At 36.4% G+C, this 24,039-nt stretch overlaps 1 protein-coding gene across 1 annotated transcript in view; it reads left to right on the top strand.

The window, feature by feature from the left end:
* Positions 1–6,801, top strand: part of NR3C1 (nuclear receptor subfamily 3 group C member 1) — a 113,673-nt gene extending 106,872 nt beyond the window's left edge. The window contains exons 8-9 of the mRNA XM_068981179.1: positions 1,977–2,134; positions 2,707–6,801. Of these exons, the coding sequence (XP_068837280.1) occupies positions 1,977–2,134; positions 2,707–2,859 (311 nt within the window). The 3' untranslated portion in view covers positions 2,860–6,801. The remainder of the gene's footprint in view (positions 1–1,976; positions 2,135–2,706) is intronic.
* Positions 6,802–24,039: the final 17,238 nt, after the last annotated feature.

Raw genomic sequence — 24,039 nt, 5'->3', positions numbered from 1 at the left:
ACCTTTGTGCACTCTTTGGGGAATTTAAATTGGTACAGCCACTACAGAAAACAGTATGGAGGTTCTTCAGCAGATTAAAAATAGAATTACTATATGACCCAGCAATTTCACTTCGGGGGATTTAACCGTAGAAAACAAAGAAATTAACTGGAAAAGGTATGTGCACCCTCACGTTCACTGCAAAATAATCTATAATAGCCAAGATATGAAAACAGCCTAAATGTATACTGATGGGTGATTCCATGAGATATTATTCAACCATAAGAAAAAAATGAAACTTCACCATTTGCAACAACATGGATGGACCTTAAGGACATTGTGCTAAGTGAAATCAGTCAAAGAAGATAAATACCACATACATCTTGTACATGTAATCTAAAAACAAAAGCCCATGGATACAGAGTACAAATTAACAAGTACCAGAGGTGTGTGTGTTTGGGGGTGGGGGGTGTTGGGGGATGAGAGAAATGAGTGAAGGGTTTAGAGAGTACAAACTTCCAGTCGTGGAGATGTAATGGTGTCTATAGTTAATAATATGATATTGTATATCTGAAAACTGCTAACAGTAAATTTTAAAATTTTCATCACAAGAAATAAAGTTTAACGATTTATAGTGATGGATGTTACCTAGACTTGCTGTGGTGATCATTCTGCAGTATATACAAATACTGAATCATCATGCTGTACACTTGAAACTAATACAATGTTACACACTAATTATATCTAAATTTAAAAATATATATTTTTTTTAATTCACTGAGAAAGAAAGGAGTAGGAAACGGGCTCAGGGAGGTTATACTGAAGTCCACCTGGCAGGTAAGAGTTAAAAAGACTTATCCTAAACACACTGCTTTTCCTCTGTTCTAGCATTTTCTAAGATGTCAGTAGAAATGAAGTTTACATTTGGAAAAGGATTTGTTCCCCCTCCCTGGAGAGTGGGCTTCCCTGGTAGCTCACACAGTAAAGAATCTGCCTGCAATGTGGGAGACCCAGGTTCAATCCCTGGGTGGGGAAGATCCCCTGAAGAAGGGAATGGCAACCCACTCCAATACTCTTGCCTGGAGAATTCCATGGACAGAGGAACCTGACAGGCCCCAGTCCATGGGATCCCTGGAGAGTGCATAATTATAGCTCTAAGAAGTCCTGAAATCCAAAAATCTGCCTAACTTGGTATTGAAACATCTACTTTTGCTAAATTCTGATCATCAAATCCTTTTCCCCCTAATTATTATTTACACAGAACCAGAGCTCCTTGGAGCGCACTTTAAGAAATGTAGTATCCACAAGTCATAATCTCTGCAAGATCAAGTGAAACTATGATTAATCTTAATCCTCTGTTCATAGTCCTTCTTCCTAGTATTGTTTCCTGAAGAGTACTCTGAAAAATTGATTTTATACTATTTATGATCCATGACGTATTTTCTGTATTTCTATACATAAGGAAAGGCAGAAATTTGCTCCCCGGTAAAGCATACATAGAAACCACATAAAAAATCAAGTTTGTTTTTAGACTGGAATCATATCAACTCAGTATGTTAACACATTAATAAAATATATGCATGCTGGTTTTAAGGTCTTAATTGGTTTTATCACAGATATTCCAAGATGTAACTGGTGGAATAAACACTTGTTGAAGCCATCTATGTCTTTACTAGAATTAAACTCAAGGGCAGAATGGCAATCAGTGTATTGTTTGGTCTTCACACTAGCTTTGTGAACTAAGGAGGAAGGTGTTTACTAGATCCATTTACAGATGAGAAACAACATGATAAACCCAAAGTTAACATCCTCCAATTTTCTTTATCCCATATTCTCATGTGGCTGTAGTTTCATAATCCTTCAAAATGCTTATATTTTAAGAGTGCATTAAATACAGTGTAAAACATGAAATGATCTATTACTGATAAATGTCCTACTTGTATATATGAAAAGTTATCACAAGAAAATTCCTTAATTGATTACAATTAACCTTTTAGTTCCTAAGGAAGGCTTGAAGAGTCAAGAACTATTTGATGAAATTAGAATGACCTACATCAAAGAGCTAGGAAAAGCCATTGTCAAGAGGGAAGGAAACTCCAGTCAGAACTGGCAGCGGTTTTATCAACTGACAAAACTCTTGGACTCCATGCATGATGTAAGTGTCAAACAAAAAATCCAAGTATCAAAAGAATTTCCTGAGACAAAGTATGTCCTGATTAGTGTATATAATTACATACCAATAGTTTTAGGGTCCCCCCATTCATTGATTTTGGTCATGGTTTGATTTCAGGCTGTGAAGTTCAGTTTGGCACACAGTTCTCCTAAAGTCAATTATGAAATACCATTTCTAGTCATATGCATCTAACATCAAGATACTAGTACAGAATGTAATGGCACTTTTTTTTAAAAGGCAGAATTCCCTATTTCTTTATGAATTTATCCAGTAAGTTTGAATGTGTCCTTCATATACTATGGTATCACAATTCATCATGAAACACTTAATTCCATATAATTCTGTATACAATTTAAGAAATTCAAATGTATTTGGTAACTGAGTGCTCATTTTAAGTAAACTTCTTTCTTACCCGGGCAATTCCAGCAGATTGGTATATTCCAGGTCAGAAATTAAAAAAAAAAAAAAAATAGGTGGGGTGAGGCCAAAACAACCATGAGATGTCTCTACTGCTAAGTTCTTAAGACTGATCATCACTATATCTTCTCTTGCAGGTGGTTGAAAATCTTCTTAACTATTGCTTCCAAACATTTTTGGATAAGACTATGAGTATTGAATTCCCAGAGATGTTAGCTGAAATCATCACCAATCAGATACCAAAATATTCAAGTGGAAATATCAAAAAACTTCTGTTTCATCAAAAGTGACTGCCTTAATAAGAAAGGTTGCCTTAAAGAAAGTTGAATTTATAGCTTTTATTGTACAAACTATCAATCTGTCCTGTAGCAGTTTTATTTTTTTGTTTTTGTCTGGATTTTGTTTTTGTTTTGAATATGCACTACATGTGGTTTAAAGAGGGCCAAGACTTGGCAACAGAAGCAGTTGAGCTATCACTTTTCAGTGATGGGCAAAGTAGAAAGTGAGAGTTGGTGGATCCCAGAAATTAGAGCCAATAATGTGGGTGTATAAGCTCCACTTTCAGAGAAGGATGGCACCTAAACCACCAGTGCCCGAAGTCTGTGTGATAAAATTTCTGCTCATACTTTTCACAGTTGGCTGGAAAAAATTTTTTAGACTTTTTGTTGATATATTTTCCCCTGTATAGTTAGGATAGCATTTTTTTGATTTATGCATGGAAACCTGAAACAAAGTTTACAAGTGTATATCAGAAAAGGGAAGTTGTGCCTTTTATAGCTATTACTGTCTGGTTTTAACAATTTCCTTTATATTCAGTGAACTACGCTTGCTCATTTTTTCTTACATAATTTTTGTATTCAAGTTATTGTACAGCTGTTTAAGATGGGCAGCTAGTTCATAGCTTTCCTAATCAAACTCTAAACATTAATCTTCTGTGTGAAAATGGGTCGGTGCTTCTAACCTGATGGCAGTTAGCTATCAGAAGACCACAAAAATTGACTCAAATCTCCAGTTTTCTTGTCAAAAAAGCTCATATTTTGTATATATTTGCTTCAGTGGAGAATTATATAGATTGTGCAAATTAACCGTCCTAACTGGTGTAGAGCACCTAGTCCAGTAACCTGCTGGGTAAACCGTGGATTGCGAAAGACTAATTAAAAAAAAACACTACCAAGAGGCCCTGTTTGTACCTAACGCCCTACCTATCTCTGCAATGGTTAGATGGGAAGAAAGTTGGTAAACTGTCTTTCAGGACCTTTTGCTGTAGTTTGTAAAACTTCCTAAAAGTTATAATTCCAGATAACCAGCTGAAACACAGTTGAGTGTTTTTAACCAGTCCAAGTAATTCCTCCCACTAAACTTTACCCCCTCCCAAAAATCTCTAATATGGCAAAAGTGGCTAGACACCCATTTTCACATTCCCATTTGTCACCAATTGGTCTTTCTTTCCTGGGGATACAGGAAAGCTCAGCTACTGATTTTTCTGATTTAGAACTGTATGTCAGACTTCCATGTTCATAAAACTATACATCCCTCACAGCCTTATGTGTGCCATAGAGTTTAATCAAAGTCATGTGAATTTCTCCTTCTCACTGTTGAGAATTATCATTTTAAACAAGATAGAAGCTGTAGTAGCCCTTTCTGTGTACACCTTACCAACTTTCTGTAAACTCAAAACTTACATTTACTAAGCCACAAGAAATCTGATTTCTATTCAAGGTGGCCAAATTATTTGTGTAATAGAAAATGGAAAATCTAATATCAAAAATATGAAACTTCTAATATATTTTTATATTTAGTTATAGTTTCAGATATATATCATATTGGTATTCACTAATCTGGGAAGGGAAGGGCTACTGCAGCTTTACATGCAATTTATTAAAATGATTGTAAAATAGCTTGTATAGTGTAAAATAAGAATGATTTTTAGATGAGATTGTTTTATCATGACATGTTATATATTTTTTGTAGGGGTCAAAGACATGCTGATGGATAACCTATACGGTTTATAATGTGTGCAAGCATTCATGCAGACAGCAATGGTCTCAGAAACCAAACAGGTCTGCTCTAGAGGGAGAGGGAAATGGAGACTGGCCCTGTGCACCGTGAAGGTTATTGAGGCTCCGTCCCATTCAGATCAGAGAGGAAGTAATCCTCTGCCTCCCAGAATGACCACCCTTCTCATTCCAACAGTGCGTCTGTCTGCACAGGTTTAGTTCACTAAATCTCCCCTTGCGCTAAAGCGTGTTAACAGGACAGAAAGGTGGTGTTTACAGGCACCATCACATACAGCCTCCCCAACAGTTTAACAGTTTGGCAATAATACGCATTGAGGTACCAGCAATATGTAAATAGCGCAGAATCTCATAGGCTGCCAATAATACACTAATTCCTTTCTATCCTATAAGAGTTCATTTCCTAATAAAATGAGGACATGTTTATGTTTTCTTTGAATGCTTTTTGAATGTTGTTATTTTTCAGTATTTTGGAGAAATTATTTAATAAAAATGTAATCATTTGCTTTTTGAATGCTCTCTAAAAAGGGAATACTCCTTTTGTAATTCTTTAAATTGATCTCAAAGTATTTTAAAATGATTTGTAACCCAGCTGGATGTGAAATTTTTGGTGCCTAAGAAATATTGCTTGAATATTATCAGTGATAGTGTTTTCAAAAAATAAGTTCTGAAAGATAAATTATTAATCATTTATAGAGTATTATCTGATTAAAATCAGAAGGTGTACCACACATTAATCTTAATTTTAGCCCCAACAACCTTGGCTCCTAAAAAATCGAGCTCAGTGAATAAAGACAAGTGCACTTTGTTGTTAAAAGAAAATGGACTGACATTCATGAAGCTATAGGAAGCTGTACGTTAAATGGAAAAAGAAGCCGTGACCTTTTAGAAAATGTAGGAAAGAAGAAATTTACCTTAATTGTGTGTGAGTGTAATTATGGGCTTAAGTGAAGAAAACTATGGTGCTGTCTGAAAGGAGCTTCATTTTCTATATATTTGGAATGCTGCCATCCCAAACTATAAAAGTGTATAGTAATTTTAGTGATAGGTGACATGCGTAGATGAGTCACAACAAATCCTGAAAAGTATTTTTAACTACTGGTGGAAAAAGGGACCCTCTCTGTGTTTTCAGGCCTTGCTATAGGATACAAGACAAGTGTCTGGGGGGATATACACCCAACTGTCGAAAACTATGTGAGGGGAACCTAAACGTGCACCTGCCTTCTCCTGGAAAGAAGACGACACAGCAAAAGGAAAGCACACATGACTAGTGTCTGTGCAGAACTTAGGGTTTAGCATAGGATGAGCTCTGATACACATATAAAGGAAAGCCAGGCTCACTTCAGAACTGAGGAATGGGAGAATGAGCAACTCCAACTTTACATATCTACCTATACAACCAATTATCACTGTATTATCATTTTAGTTCTCTGTTAAATATCCTAAAACTACATCACCATGGAATGGACATTATTATTGTACTTATTATACTTTGATCTGTCAAAAGTTAAGAACTGTGACAGCCCTCAGTAAGATTTCGATCTTGGTAGATCACTGAAAAGACTGCAGCTGTATATGAATGTGTTTTTCTGTGCCTGGTTTGAGAATTAGAAGAGAAACTAAGAGTGTAAGGAGGACATGTTAACCACTTGGAATGGAAGTTTATCATTTTCCAGACTATGGTCAGTCAGCCTGGTCCACCAAGGGATTAGTGACCAGGTTTTTGGGAAAGGATTAGCTTCTCTCTAGCAAATGCCTGAAAGAAGGATTTTATTTTCTGATGAAAGGCTGTATGAAAATACCCTCCTCAAATAACTTGCTTAACTACATATAGATTCAAGTGTGTCAATATTCTATTTTGTATATTAAACAAATGCTATATAATGGGGACAAATCTATATTATACTGTGTATGGCATTATTAAGAAGCTTTTTCATTATTTTTTATCACAGTAATTTTAAAATGTGTAAAAATTAAAACCAGTGACTCCTGTTTAAAAAATAAAAGTTGTAGTTTTTTATTCATGCTGAATAATAATATGTAGTTTAAAAAAAAGTGTCTTTTTACCTACGCAGTGAAATGTCAGACTGTAAAATCTTGTGTGGAAATGTTTAACTTTTATTTTTTCATTTAAATTTGCTGTTCTGGTATTACCAAACCACACATTTGTACTGAATTGGCAGTAAATGTTAGTTAGCCATTTACAGCAATGCCAAATATGGAGAAACATCATAATAAAAAAAAAAATCTGCTTTTTCATTATATGACTCCAACATGCTTTTGTAGAACTCATGCAGTTTCACTTTTCCTCCTGCTTTTCTTCCCTCTTCTATTGAACGTAGAGTTATCACCTCAGGGAGCTTACGCTGCTAAAGAGGACATTTAAATGTCAGTGTGGCAGGTTTACATGCTAATACAGCATAAATTCAAAATGAGCTTAACTCTGGCACCAAAGACCCAAAAACTGTCCCATCTGTGCCTCAAATGGTCATGTGCCAACTACTGCAAAGGGTACTAAGGGAAGGAAGAACTCATTCAAGCCTTTTCCAATGAAAATGCTATTTTATGTAAACTGATAAGCTCATCAAGATTCTTACCTTACTTAAATTAACATCAATTCTCCAAAAAAGGACGTAAACATTCAGTAAATACAGCAATATTGCATATTATAGACAATAAAGGCAAAAGGGGTAAAATGGTAAACCAGTTATTCTATACAATTAATTTATGTAGTATTTCCAAAAGCATGTGTCCAGTCATATCCATAAACTGGATGATCTAACAAACTTCCCTATAAATACTCTTCTCTCCACATGTAACCTCCATCCCTAAGGAAAAGGCATTACAATTTTAAAACCAAGTCTATCTTACCTGTCATATGTATACTAAGTATTTGCTGTGTACCCACTATATGATAAATACTGAAGTTCAAATATGAACCAGAAAATTACTATTCCTACCTTCAGTCATTTGCAAAAGTATGTAAGAAGCTTCCCTTCCCAGTGTCTTACTAGTATGTATACATATTATTGCTTTACTATTCAAGTATTAGCCTTACATTTGTAGAACACTTTCACATATAGCAGTTAATCCTCACCTACCCAACAAGCAAATGAAATAAAAACAAATGCTAAGGAACATAACTCCATTTCATAAAAAGGGAACAAGCTCAGAGTTTAAACACCTGATTCATAGCTGCTAACCCATTTTATTGAAATCTGAATGAAAAATCTTTGTAATGAGGCTATTTACCACGTCAGAGAATATGGCTCTAGTCTACAAATTCCCAGGGAACTGGGGTTGCTTTTCTGTTTTTAAATATGTGTTTTACTGAACACTTACTTTACGCCAGGCATCATGTTTCAATGTATTACTTCATTTAAACTTAGAAACTCTATAAGTGCTACTATAAACCTTATATAAGCTCACTGTATTTATATGAGACAACTGTGGCTTAAACAACTAACTTACCTAGGTTACAAAGCTTGCAAGTGGTTAAGCAGGGCTTTTTAGGTCTGCTTTTGTTTGTTTGTTTTTAAATACTGGGCATCTGGCTCCAGAGTCCATGTTCTTAAACATTACTGAGAAATTATTAATATGAAGCTCCTAACTAGATTAAATGAGCCAATGTTGACCATTCTGTGTCAAGCCTTTGACCTAATCTCATTTAACCTAATCATTTTAATTTAACCATAGCTATTTTGACTTACACATTTAACAATGATAATTCCTTCTCTTAAAAACGTGTTCTACCATGTGTCCAATACCGTTTGTTTTGTCAAATATACTGTACAAGGAACCTGTCTCACTTAACACCCACAGGAAAATTAACACATTTCTTCAAGCTATGTAGAGAATATAGGCTACACTCAAACAGAGGAAGAGAGTCATTTATAAATGAACACTGATGTAAGTCAAAATTTATGATTAGTTTGGCAAGTAAAAGTAAGAGCCTGAATTTTGAGTGCATTTTTTCTTAGACTTTCAGCTAATTTCTATTAACTGGCAGTACATGGTTCTTAACAGCATTAGTAACTTTATAGCATTTGCTTTAGTGCAGAGAATCCAGTCTTCTTTTCTTATGTCAGGTTTCTATTGCCCAGTTAGAATGAAACCATACTTTGGTAGGGAAACATTTTTTACTTTATTTGGTCACAGACAAGCTAACATCAGAACAAAACAGTTCATACAGAATACATCAGACACCCAAAAAACTTTCCTCATTCTATCCAACCCACTTGAATAAAAGACAGTTTATATTATTCATCTTTATACCCTCTCCATAAATCAATAGAATAATGTGTATACACTAAATAAGCCATAGTTTTTATTACTGTTAATGTGGCATTGTCTTAGAAAGTACTGTCTTTGAGCATACATGGAGTTATGCTGGAAATAAAAATCTAGATCATCCGAAACCATTAGGATTGTTTGCTAGCATTGCAAAGAATAGAGATAAAAGTAACTCTTTCCGAGTGGGTGTAACAGGAGATATAGTGCACATAAAAACCAAACAAGGGATCACAGAACATGAAATTATGTCATAAATACCTGTTGATCAGTTGCCCGACCCACTGTGTGGCAGGCATGCTAGAGGAGCCAATTCAAAGACCAACCACTAAGCCAGTACTAAAAACTTCAACATGATGTTCCTGCCTTCAAGGAATCAAAGATGAGACGCAGTTCAACAATTCCACTGCTATGTATCTATTCAAAAGGAATAAAAACATGGGTATACAATGACTTGCATGCAGATACTCACAGCACCGTTTTTTATAATAGACAAAAACCAAAAAGAACTCAAATGTCCAACAACATAAATACATAACAAATAAAACATCAACAAATGAATCAACACATAAAATGTGGCATAGCTATATTTCAGTTCTTATGTATAGCCATACAATAGAAAAGAATTGTAAGCAAAGCAGAGTAGAATACCACACAACAATAAAAGAGAGAGTGGTGCATGCTATAATATGAATGAACCTCAAGCTAAAGAATTCACACAAAGAAACCACATATTACTTGATTTCATGTATATAAGATGTCCAGAAAAGGCAAAGCTATAGTCAAAAGGCAGGTCAATGGTTTCCTATGACTGGGGGTGGCATCAGGGCTCAAGTGAAAATAGTATGAGGGAACTTTATGGTAAGATGGAAATGTTTTAAAATTGGATTATAATGATAGCTATTCAACTCAGAAATTTTAATAAAAATTAAGATTTACACTTAAAGTTTTATGGTATGTAGCTTATATATATTTATACACACACTACATCTAAGAGTGGATGTAAGCAAATGTGTAACTTTTGTTCACTGTATCAGCACCTGGTACAAAGTACTTTGAATACAAAAGGCAGGTGCAGCTGATTTTCAGGAAAGCCTGTAAGAAGGTGTCTTCCTTTCACGATACTATACACAGACAACCCTAAAGATACTATTAGAAAATTACTAGAGCTAATCAGTGAATTTAGCAAAGTTGCACAACACAAAATCAGTACACAGAAATCACTTGTATTCCTATAAACAATGAAAAATCAAAAAGAAGGTATCAATCCCAGTCACCATTGCAACAAAAAAGAATAAAATAGGAATAAATCTACCTAAGATGACAAAAGAGCTGTATACAGAGAACTGTAAGACACTGATGAAAGAATTCAAAGCTGACAAACAGATGGACAGATACTGCATGTTCTTAGGTTGGAAGAATCAATATTATTAAAATAACTATATGACCAAATGCAATCTAAAAATTCAGTGTGATCCCTATCAAATTACCAATGGCATTTTTCAACAAAACTAGAACAAAAATTTCACAATTCACATGGAGTAATAAAAGACCCTGAATACCCAAAGCAATCTTGAGAAAGAAGAACAGAGCTGGAGGAATCAACTTTCCTGACTTCAGGCTATACTACAAAGCTACAGTCATCAAGACAGTATGGTACTAGCACAAAAACATAAATATGGAACAAGACAGCCCAGAGATAAATCCACGTGCCTATGGTACCTTATTTTTGACAAAGGAGGCAAGAATATGCAATGGGGCAAAGACAGCCTCTGGGAAAATTGGACAGTTACCTGTAAAAGAATGGAATTAGAACACTTCCTAACACCATACACAAAGATAAACTCAAAATGGATTAAAAACTGAAATGTAAGACCAGAAGCTATAAAATTATTAGAGGAAAACATAAGCAGAACACACTCAGACATAAATAAACAGCAAGATCCTCTATGACCCACTTCCTAGAGTAATGGAAATAAAAATAAACAAGTGGGACCTAATTAAACTTAAAAGCTTTTGCACAGCAAACTATAAACAAGGTGAAAAGATAACCCTCAGAATGGGAGAAAATTATAGCAAATGAAACAATGACAAAGGATTAATTTCCAAAATATTACCAGCAACTCATCCAAATCAACACCAGGAAAACAAGCCAATCAAAAAAGTGGGAAAAACACTGCAGCACTGTTTGTAATAGCCAGGACATGGAAGCAACCTAGATGGCCATCAGCAGACAGAAAGCTGATGGATAAGAAAGCTATGGTATATATACACAATGGAGTATTACTCAGCCATTAAAAAGAATACATTTGAATCAGTTCTAACGAGGTGGATGAAACTGGAGCCGATTATACAGAGTGAAGTAAGCCAGAAAGAAAAACACCAATGCAATACACTAACGCATATATATGGAATTTAGAAAGATGGTAATGATAACCCTGTATGTGAAACAGCAAAAGAGACACGGGTGTATAGAAGAGTTTTTTGGACTCTGTGGGAGAGGGAGAGGGTGGGATGATTTGGGAGAGTGGCATTGAAACATGTATAATATCATATAAGAAATGAATCGCCAGTCCAGGTTCAATGCATGATACAGGATGCTCAGGGCTGGTGCACTGGGATGACCCAGAGGGATGGTATTGGGAAAGAGGTGGGAGGGGGGTTCAGGATGGGGATCACATGTACACCCATGGCAGATTCATGTTGATGTATGGCAAAAACCAATACAATATTGTAAAGTAATCAGCCTCCAATTAAAATAAAAAATTTATATTAAAAAATAAGTGGGAAAAAGACCTAAGCGGACATTTTTCCAAAGACATATGGATGGCTGATAAACACATGAAAAGATGCTCAACATCACTCATATTAGAGAAATGCAAATCAAAACTATAATGAGATATCACCTCACACAAATTATTAGCCAGACTCATCAAGAAAAAAGGAGATGGCACAAATCAATAAAATTAGAATTGAAAATGAAGAAATTACAAAAGGCAACACAGAAATTCAAATGGTCATAAGAGATTACTATGAGCAACTATATGCCAATATAATGGAAAACTTGGAAGAAGTGGACAAATTCTTAGAAAACTATAACTTCAAAACAAACAAGAAGAAAGAGAAAATTTGAACAGATCAATTGACAAGCATAGAAATCGAAACTATAATCAAAAATTTTACAATAAACAAAAGCCCCGGATCAGATGATGAATTCTACCAAAAATCTGAGAACAGCCAACACATATCCTACTCAAACTCCTCCAGAAAATTGCAGAGGAACAAAAACTCCCAAACTCATTCTACAAAAGCCACTATCACCCTGATACCAAAACCAGACAGAGATACCACAAAAAAAAAGAAAATTACAGGCCAATATTACTGATCAACATAGTTGCAAAAATCCTCAACAAAATTCAAGGAAACAGAATCCAACAACATATTTAAAAGATCATACATCATGATCAAGTAGGCTATATTCCAGCAATGAAAGGATTCTTCAATAGTCATAAAATCAATGTGATATACCATATTAACAAAATGAAAGATAAAAACCATATGATTATTTCAACAGATGCAGAGAAAGCCTTTAACAAAATTCAACACCCATTTATGATAAAAAAAAAACTCTCCAGAAAGTAGGCACAGAAGGAACATACCTTAACATAATAAAAGCCATATACAACAAACCCACAGCAAACATTATTCTCAGTGGCAAAATACTGAAAGCATTTCCTGTGAAATCAGGAATATGACAAGAGTGCCCACTCTCACCACTACTATTCAAAAGTTTTGGAAGTCCTAGCCACAGCAACAGAGAAGACAATGGCAACCCACTCCAGTACTCTTGCCTGGAAAATCCCATGGATGGAGGAGCCTGGTAGGCTGCAGCCCATGGGGTCACTAAGAGTCGGACAAGACTGAGTGACTTCACTTTCACTTTTCACCTTCATGCATTGGAGAAGAAAATGGCAACCCACTCCAGTGTTCTTCCTTGGAGAATCCCAGGGATGGGGGAGCCTGGTGAGCTGCCATCTATGGGGTCGCACAGAGTTGGACACAACTGAAGTGACTTAGCAACTGCAGCAGCCACAGCAATCAGAGAAGAAAAAGAAATACAAGGAATATAGATTGGAAAAGTAGTAGTAAAATTCTGTCTGCAGATGACACGATCCTCTCTCTATAGAGAAAACCCTAAAGATGCCACCAGAAAATTACTAGAGCTAATCAGTGAATACTGGAGCTAATCAGTAAAGTCACAGGATATAAAATTAATGCACATATGTACACTGCATTACTACACACTAACAATGAAAAATCAGAAAGAGAAATTAAGGAGACAATCCCATTCACCATTGCAAAGAAAAGAATAAAATACTTAGGAATAAATTTACCTAAAGAAACAAAAGATCTGTATACAGAAAACTATAAAACACTGATGAAGGAAATTAAAGGTGACACAAATAGATGGAGAAATATACTATGTTCTTGGATTGGAAGAATCAATAGAGTGAAAATGAGTATACTACCCAAAGCAATCTACAGATTCAATGTAATCCCTATCAAGCTACCAAAGGTATTTTTCACAGACCTTGAACTAATAATTTCACAATTTGTATGGAAACACAAAAGACCCTGAAAAGCCAAAGAAAATCCTGAGAAAGAATGGAATTGGAAGAATAAGCCTTATCGACTTCAGACTACACTACAAAGCCAAAGTCATCAAGACAGTATGGTACTGTCACAAAGACAAAAATATAGATCAATGGAACAAAATAAAAAGTTCAGAGATAAATCCATGCATCTATGGACACATTATGTTTCACAAAGCAGGCAAAAATATACAATGGAGAAAAGACGGTCTTTTCAATAAGTGATGCTGGGAAAACTTGTAAACCACGTGTAAAAGAATGAAAACTAGAACACTTTCTAACACCATGAACAAAAATAAACTCAAAATGGATTAAACACCTAAATGTGAGGCCAGAAGCTATAAAACTCTTAGAGGAAAACATAGGCAGAACACTCTTTGACATAAATCACAGCAAGATCCTTGATGACCCACCTCCCAGAGTAAAGGAAATAAAAACAAAAAATAAACAAATGGGACCTAATTAAACATAAAGGCTTTTGAACAATGAAGGAAACTATAAACAAGGTGAAAAGATAGCCCTCAGAATGGGAGAAAATAGTAGCAAATCAAACAACTAACAAAGAATTAGTCTCCAAAATATACAAGCAGTTCATAAACCAGAAAAACCCAATTAAAAAATGGGAAAAAGATCTAAACAGACATTTCTCCAAAGAAGACATACAGATGGCTAATAAACATATAAAAAGATGTTCAATGTCACTCATTATTAGAGAAATACAAATAAAAACCACAATGAGGTACCATCTCACACTGGTAAGAATGGCCATCTTAAAGAAGTCTAGAAACAATAAATGCTGGAGAGGGTGTGGAGAAATAAGAATCCTTTTACACTGTTGGTGAAAATGCAAACTGGTACAGCTGCTATGGAGAACAGTGTGGAGATTCCTTAAAAAACTGGGAATAGAACTGCCATATGACCCAGCAATCTCACTGCTGGGTATATACCCTGAGGAAAACAGAACTGAAAGAGACACGTGTACCACTATGTTCACTGCAGCGTTATTTACAATAGCTAGGACATGGAAGCAACCTAGATGTCCATCAGCAGATGAATGGTAAAGGAAGGTGTGGTACATTACTCAGCTATAGGAAGGAACACATCTGAGTCGGAGCCTAACATACAGAGTGAAGTAAGTCAAGAGAGAGAAAGACAAATATTGTATATTAATGCATACATATGGAATTTAGAAAGATGGTATTGATGATCCTACATGCAGGGCAGCAAAGGAAACACATATGTAAAGAACAGACTTTCGGACTCCGTGGGAGAAGGTGAGGGATTTGAGAGCACAGCACTGAAACATTGTACATTACTGTATGTAAAACAGATGATCAGTGTGAGTTTGAGGCATGAAGCAGGGCACCCAAAGGTGGTGCTCTGGGAAAACCTAGAGGGATAGAGTAGGTCAGGAGGTAGGAGGGGAGATTCAGGATGGCAGGGGTCAGGAGTGTGGTGGGGAAACACATGTATACCTGTGGCCAATTCATGCTGATGTATGGCAAAACCATCACAATACTGTAAAGTAATTATCCTCCAAGTAAAATAAACTAATTTAAAAAACAAAACAAAGATAGCCAATAGGAATTTGCTATATGACTCGGGGAACTCAAACCAGGGTTCTGTAAAAACCTAGAGGGGTGGAATGGGAAGGGAGGTTCAAGAGGAAGGGGACATATGTATACCTATGGCTGATTCATGTTGATGTTTGGCAGAAGCCAACACAACACTATAAAGCAATTATCCTTCAATTAAAAAGAAAGAAAATTTTTTCAGAAAGGAGTTTTTCCTTGTGTTGGGTGCTAAAGGAAGAGCTGAAGTTCAGCACAGACATGGGTTGACTCATTTAATATTAATAGATTTCTCCCCCAATATTTAATTAGTTCCATGTGGGACTCACCCTGAGGTAGCAACCATGCATAAACTGACTACCAACATGACAAGTGGGAAAAAGGTGCTCATTTTAAATAAATATATAAAGGAATGCGTGGCACAAATACTGAAGTGTTCATAACTGTTGAGATCTTAGTAGTTACAACTTCATAATGAGGCAAATCTGGGTTTAAGTCTTACTTTTGTCCTTCACTAACTTTGTGAAGTCTTGGGAAAAGTTCTATAGCCACTTTAAACCTGTTTCTGTATCTGAAAAATGGAAAGAACACCAGCATCTTAAGGGATTAAGAAAATTAAATGAGATACAACATATTTAAGCTGCTTTAACCCAGTTCCAACCATACACCAAGTACTCAAGAAGTGTTAGATACAAAGGAAATCTAAGAGGAAAATCTAAGCAGTCTGAGGAAAATCTAAGAAAATTCAAGAGAAAAGGGGAATTTTATTTTTAATGCTATCCCCCAAAAACATACAGAAAAAGTCAAGGTGAATCAAATGAAGAGTGATGTGATGAACACAAGAACTTCATATAAATTTCCAACCTCACATATTCTAATTTTTAAAAGTCAAGCTGTTCTATCACTGGCCTGCATTTTCATTTTCCTGTATATTCCCAACTATCAGACCTTGGCAAAGGTTACTCAGAGGCACTCAACATTCTTACAGAAAGAGCCTTCAATTTCCAATCAGTATCTCAAAGCATGAGAAGAACAGTGCCAGTGCAGTAAGATCAAACGAGAAGTGGGAAGTTATAGGTCTTATCTAAGTTTTCTGTGCAGATTTTTTTCCTGGTCAATAAGAAGTCTGAAAAAGAGGACCAGCCTGTTTACCTCACCTGGACACTTTCCCAGGGCTATCACTATAACGATGAATATAAATATGAATTAAATTTCATTAAATGTCATTAATGAACAGGAGGACAATTTGAACTAAAAATCAAAATTGTAAACTTTTATATAGTCAAGAGATGAAAACATGTCCATACAAAAATTTATACACAAATATTCACAGGACTATTGTTCATAATGCCCCCAAAAGTGGAAACAAGCTAAATTTCCATCAACTGATGAATGAATAAATAACATGCAGTATATTTGTACAATGAAATATTATTTTGGCAATGAAGTGAAATACTGATACATATGTTATATGGATGAACTTCACAAATACTATGCTAAGCAAAAGAAGTTAGTCATAAAAGATCACATTTTATAAATCCACTTACATTAAATGTCCAGAATAAACAAATCTATAGAGACAAAAAGTAGATTTGAGATGTCCAGGGGCTGAGGGAGGAGGAGGGGATATTGAAAAGTGACCGCTTATTGGGTGCTGCATGTGTGCTAAGTCACTTCAGTTGGGTCTGACTGCTTATGGACTGTAGCCCACCAGGCTCCTCTGGCCTTGGGATTCTCCACACAAGAATACTGGAGTGGGCTTCTGGGTAAAGATGGCAGAGTAAACGACATGTGCACATCTCCTCCTGTTAGAGTACCAAAATCACAACTAGCTGTTGAACAACAATCGACAGGAGGGGGCTGGAACCTACTAAAATAAGATACCCCACATCCAAAGTCAAAGAAGAAGCCACAGCAAGACAACAGGAGGGGCACAATCATGATAAAATCACATACCATACCTTCCAGGTGAGTGACCCACAAACTGGAGAACAATAATACCAAAGAAGTTCTCCCACTGTTGTGAAGGTTTACGAAGCCCATGTCAGGCTTCCCAGCGTGAGGATATGACAAAGGGACTGGGAATCCCTGGGGAATCTGACCTTGAAGGCCAGTGGGACTTGATTACAAGACTTCCACAAGCCTGGGGGAAACAGACTCCAGACCTGGAGGGCACAAACAAAACCTTGCATACACAACACTCAGAGGTAAGCAGTGACCCTACAGGAGACTGAACCAAATCCACCTGCTAGTGTTGGAAGGTCTCCTGTGGAGGTGTGTGTTGGCAAGGGCTCACCACAGGGACAGAGGCACTGGTTGCAGCAGCCTGGGAAGATCCCCTTTGCTGTAAACCCTCTTGGAGGATTGCCTCAGGCCAAAATACTACCAAATCAGCAGAACTAAAGTGAAGTGAAAGTTGCTCAGTCATGTCCAACTCTTTGTGACCCCATGGACTATACAATCCATGGAATTCTCTAGGCCAGAATACTGAAGGTGGGTAGCCTTTCTCTTCTCCAGGGGATCTTCCCAACCCAGGGATCAAACGCAGGTCTCCCACACTGCAGGTGGATTCTCTACCAGCTGAACTACAAGGGAAGTCCAGGAATATTGGAGTGGGTAGCCTATCCCTTCTCCAGTGGATCTTCCTGACCCAGGAATTGAACCAGGATCTCCTGCACTGCAGGCAGATTCTTTATCAACTGAGCTATCAGGGAAGCCCATAATATAAAGGAGAGTGAAGCCCAACAGCAGAAAATGGGATTAAAGCTTTCCTGAGCAAGACCTGCCCGCTACAGCAAGACCTAGTTTTTCCCACCACCAGTCTCTCCCATCAGGAAGCTTACACAAGCCTTTTAGCCTCCTCCATCAGAGGGCAGACAGAAGAAGCAAGAAGAACCACAGTCCCACAGTGACTAAAACAAAAACCGCATTACAGAAAGTTAACCAGCATGAAAAAGCACAAAGCTGTACCCCAGATGAAGGGACAAGATAAAACCCCAGAAAAACAACTAAATGGAGATAAACAGTCTTTCAAAAAGAGAATTCAGAATAATAATAATGAAGATGATTCAGGATCCTGAAAAAAGAATGGAGGCAAAGATTAAAAAGATGCAAGAAATGTTTACCAAAGACCTAGAAGAAATAAAGAACAAACAGAGAAAAATAATACACTAGAAAGAATCAACAGTGGAATAACTGAGGCAGAAGCATGGATAAATGACCTGGAGGACAGAATGACGGAAATCACTGCTGCAGAAGAGAATATAGAAAAAAGAATGAAAAGAAATGAAGACAGCCTAAGAGAGCTCTGGGACAGCATTAAACATACCACATCATTAGCATTACAGGAGTCCCAGAAGGAGAAGAGAGAAAGGGCCTGAGAAAATATTTGAAGAGACAATAGCTATAACTTCCCTAACAGAGGAAAGAAAATAGTCAACCACGTCCAGGAAGCACAAAGTCTCAGGCAGGATAGACCCAAGGAGGAACACACTGAGACACATAGCAATCCAACTGACAAAAATTAAATATAGAGATAAAATATTTAAAAATAACACGGGAAAAACAACAAATAACATACAAGGGAATTCCCATCAGGCTATCAGCTGATTTCTCAACAGAAACTCTACAAGCCAGAAGGGAATGGCATGATATATTTAGAATGATGAAAAGGAAGAACCTACAACCAACAATACTCTACCCAGCCAGACTCTCCTTCAGATTTCATGGAGAAATCAAAAGCTTTCCAGACAAGCAAAAGTTAAGAGAATTCAGCACCACCAAACCAGCTTTATACAAACGCTAAAGGAACTTCTCTAAGCAGGAAACAAAGAGAAGGAAAAGACCTACCTACAGAAAATGAATCCTAAACAATTAAGAAAACAGTAATAGGATCATACATATCAAAAATCACCTTAAATGTAACTGGATTAAATGCACCAACCAAAAGACATACACTACCTGAGCAGATGAAAACATGTGCGTGCACGCACTTCCACTTTCCACATCACTCTGCTTGACCCCACAATTTGCATGTAGTTATTTTATATTGTTAGGTTCACCATGGTCCCATTACAGCTTGCAACTGGAATTATCTTTTATTTTTTATCTGGCTATTGATTGTGAAAACTGATAAACATCTTTCACTATTGTGATTATGTAACTAGTACTTACTTAATACCAATATATCATGTTTGGCCAACAGAAAAATAATATAATTCTATTATCATCAAAACTACCATTTAATAGAAAAACTTGTAATCACTTTTTAAAATCCAGATACATATGAGAATTATCTTGTAATTTTTTGAAAACTACAAATGCCAACATATTGCTTTTTCTTGCCAGAGCTCCAGATATGTTTCTAATGAATAGCCATGTTTAAAACCATAGTTCAGTTTAAAGCCAACTGAACTATATGAGGATCTTTTATATTTTTCTACTTTGTTTCACTTTTTCTGTTTCATATTCAGTGCTCCCGTTTCATGTAGTTTATATTTTCCAATTTCTCCATATTTTTCCTGATGTTCTTTCTCAAGCCTTTATCCAGCATAATACAAAAGCCCTTGTATACTAATATAAATACTCTGTATTATATATTTTAGAAAAACTATGAATTTTTGCCTAAAATATTTATATTTTGATTCCACTTATTTGAATTAGTATGAATAGAATGCTAGATTTCTAATCTAAAAAAACATGTGTGATACAAGCAACAAAGGTTTACTGTATAGCACAGGGAACTACAGTCAATACCTTGTAATAACATATAATGGAAAATGATTTCAAAAATAATATATGTGTACATGTATAATAGAATCAGGCTTCCCTGGTAGCTCACCTGATAAAGAATCCATCTGCAATGCAAGAGACCCCGGTTCAAGAACCTACAACCAACCTTCCCTGGGTTGGGAAGATCTCCTGGAGAAGGGAAAGGCTACCTATTCCAGTATTCTTGGGCTTCCCTGGTGGCTCAGACGGTAAAATCACACACAAAAAAGAATTCTACTTTCTGAAATTTAGTAATGTTTATCTTTCTGCCAGTTTTTCTAAATGTCCTATGTACATCTAATAACAATGTACGAGATAAAAAATTTGAAATATATTTATGTAGAATATGAGATTAATATAAATTCATATAAAATAGAAATCTACTATAGTTAATTTACTGACATCACTCAAGAAGCTCCTATTCTTATTTTTTCTGCTCTTTATAAAATATTCTCAGAGAAATGCTAATCTGCCTCATTATTATTATATATTTTTTCTTTTCCCTTGTATTTCTTCTGCTTTTTGCTTCATGTACCTTTGTTTCTTTGTTGTTAGGTGTCTAACCATTTATGATGTCTATCTGCTTTGTGAATTGTACCTTTTATCATTAAAAATATTCATCTTTGCTTCATTTAAAAATAATAAGTAAAAATACTGGAGCAGGTTGCCATTCCTTCTCCAGGGGATTGTCCCAATCCAGAGACTGAACCCATATCTCTTATGTCTCGTACATTGGCAGGTGGGTTCTTTACCCACTAGCACCATCTCAGAAACCCTTAGTGGGTACCAAGATTCTTTTAAAAGGTAACAAAAATGTTCTAAAATAAAACTATCTTCGTGACTGTACAACTGTGAGTATACAAAAGGTACGTGAATTATACATTTTAAACGGGTACATTTTTTGCTATTCTAATTACAGCTCAAAAAAGATGCTTTAAAAAACAGGAAAGAAACAAATAACCTTATTAGTCCTATTGTTGTTGTTGTTCAGTTGCTAAGTCATGTTCGACTCTTTTACAACCTCATGGACGGTAGCCCGCCAGGCTCTTCTGTCAATGGGATTTCCAAGGCAAGAATACTGGAGTGTGTTGCCACTTCCTTCTCCAAGGGCGTCTTCCTGACCCAGGGATCAAACCCATGTCTCCTGCCTTGGCAGGTTGATTCTTACCACTGAGCCACCTGGGAAGCCCCAAATTAGCCCTCTATCTATTAGTTAAGTTGACAAGTTCAGTCACTCAGTTGTGTCCAACTCTTTGCGACCCCATGAATCGCAACACGCTAGGCCTCCCTGTCCATCATGCATCCGGTCCCATCACTTCATGGGAAATAGATGCGGAAACAGTGGAAACAGTGTCAGACTTTATTTTTTGGGGCTCCAAAATCACTGCAGATGGTGACTGCAGTCATGAAATTGAAAGACGCTTACTCCTTGGAAGAAAAGTTAAGTTGAATTTGTAGTTAAAAACCTTTCCATAAAGAAAACTTCAGGGCCAAGATGGTTTCACTGGTGATTTCACCCAAACACTTCAGAGAGAAATAATACCAATTCTACAGAAACTCTTCCAAACACAAAACTGCACAGGAGGGAATATTACTCAATCCATTCTAAGAGACCAGCATTATGCTGGTCTAGATACCAAAATTAGACAAAAACTACAAGAAAAGAAAACTACAGACTAATATCCCTAATGAACATAATGGAAAAACTCTACACATAACTTTGGCAAACAGTATTTAACAATTTATTACAAGGATGACACATCATGACCAAAGGGTTACCTCGAGAACAAGGGTTGGATCCACATTTCAAAATCAATGCAATTCACAACTGTGAAAAAATGAAAACTCCATGTGATTACCCAAACAGATACAAAGCATTTGACAAAACCCAACATACAGTTCTAATTTAAAATAAACAACCTCTTAGCAAACTAGGAATAGAAGGGAATTTCCTCAGCTTTATAAAAGGTATTTACAAAACACCACCTTCTTGCAGATGGTGACTTCAGCCATGAAATTAAAAGACGCCTACTCCTTGGGAGAGAAGTTATGACCAACCTAGATAGTATATTCAAAAGCAGAGACATTACTTTCCCGACTAAGGTCCGTCTAGTCAGGCTATGGTTTTTCCAGTAGTCGTGTATGGATGTGAGAGTTGGACTGTGAAGAAGGCTGAGCACCGAAGAATTGATGCTTCTGAACTGTGGTGTTGGAGAAGACTCTTGAGAATCCCCTGGACTGCAACGAGATCCAACCAGTCCATTTTGAAGGAGATTAGCCCTGGGATTTCTTTGGAAGGAATGATGCTAAAGCTGAAACTCCAGTACTTTGGCCACCTCATGCGAAGCGTTGACTCATTGGAAAAGACCCTGATGCTGGGAGGGATTGGGGGCAGGAGGAGAAGGGGACAACCAAGGATGAGATGGCTGGATGGCATCACTGACTTGATGGACGTGAATCTGAGTAAACTCTGGGAGTTGGTGATGGACAGGGAGGCCTGGCGTGCTGCGATTCATAGGGTCGCAAAGAGTTGGACACAACTGAGTGACTGAACTGAACTGAACTGACTGACCTTCTTGTGGCATCATACTTAATGGGAAAACACTGAACACTTTCCTCCTAATTTCAGTTAGAAAACAAACCAAACAGGAATGTACCCTCTTACCACTTCCATTAATACTATACTGCAGGCCCTAACCAATGCAATCAGGCATGAAGGAAATAAAATGTACTTATATTAGACGGAATGAGTAAAACTGTTTTAACTCATAGATAATATCTATGCAGAAATTCCATGTAATCTATAGAAAAATTACTAGACTTCAAAAAGTTAAACAGAATTACCACATGATCCTGCAATTCCACTTCTAAGTATAAAACCAAAAGAACTGAAAAGGGGTACTCAAGTAAATACATTTACACATGTTCATAATAGCACAATCTACCACAGCCAAAAAATGGAAATTACTCCACGTGTTCATCAACGAGTGTGTGGATGAATCAATGGTAGTATATATAAACAACAAAATAGTATTTGGCCATAAAAAGAAATGAAGTATGAATTCATGCTACAATGTGGATGAACCTCCAAAACGTTAAGTGAAAAAAGCCAGGCACAAAATGTGATATTTTATGTAATTTCATTCACATGAAATATCTAGGACAGAAAAATCTACAGATACAGAAGGAAGATGGTTGGTTGAGAGGGTCTGGGGGAAGGGAATAATGGTGAGAAATCACTAATGAGTAAGCGTTTTACTGTGCGTTTACAGAAATATTTTTAAACTAGACATGGATGGTGGTTCCACAACACTGAGAATATACTAAATGCCACTGAATTACTTAAGTAGTAAACTTTATGATTTATTAATTTCATGTCAATAAATTACTATTTTTGAAAAAGCTACAGGAAATGATACAGGTTAGCAAGGTTGCAGGATACAACAGGGGTCAGCAAAATATGATTTATAGCCAAAGAGCCCATTTCCTATTTCTGTTTAAAAAAAAAGAGTTCCTGACACACAGATGTGCATTTAAGTCCTATGTATGCTGCTTTAATACTGTAAAGGCAGAGTTGAGTAGTTGTAAAAGGAATATATGGCCTACAATGTGTACAATATTTACTATCTGGCCCTTAACAACAACAAAAACTTGCTGATGCCCAGGATACCAGATCAATATATAACAATTAATTGTATTTCTATGCACCAGTAACAAAAATTAGAAGTTGAATTTTTAAAAATACCATTTGCAATACCTCCAAACAGTATGAAATAGAAATAAACCTGACCAAAATATGTGACAAACCTGTAAACTGAAAGCTACAAAATGCAAGCTTGGCCTTGGAGTACAAAATGAAGCAGGGCAAAGGCTAACACAGTTTTTCCAAGAGAATTCACTGGCCATAGCAAACACCCTCTTTCAACAACACAGGAGAAGACTCTACACATGGACATCACCAATGGTTAATTCTGAAATCAGATTGATTATATTCTTTGTAGACGAAGATGGAGAAGCTTTATACAGTCAGCAAAAAAGACTGGGAGCAGACTGTGGCCCAGATCATGAACTCCTTATTGCCAAATTCAGAATTAAACTGAAGAAACTGGGGAAAACCTCTATACCATTCAGGTATGACCTAAATCAAATCCCTTATGACTATACAATGGAAG

This window comes from Capricornis sumatraensis, chromosome 9 (assembly GCF_032405125.1).
Source record: "Capricornis sumatraensis isolate serow.1 chromosome 9, serow.2, whole genome shotgun sequence".
Taxonomy (NCBI): Eukaryota; Metazoa; Chordata; class Mammalia; order Artiodactyla; family Bovidae; genus Capricornis; species Capricornis sumatraensis.
The sequence above is the reverse complement of the archived record's forward strand: the minus strand, read 5'-3'. Positions and strand labels throughout refer to the sequence as shown.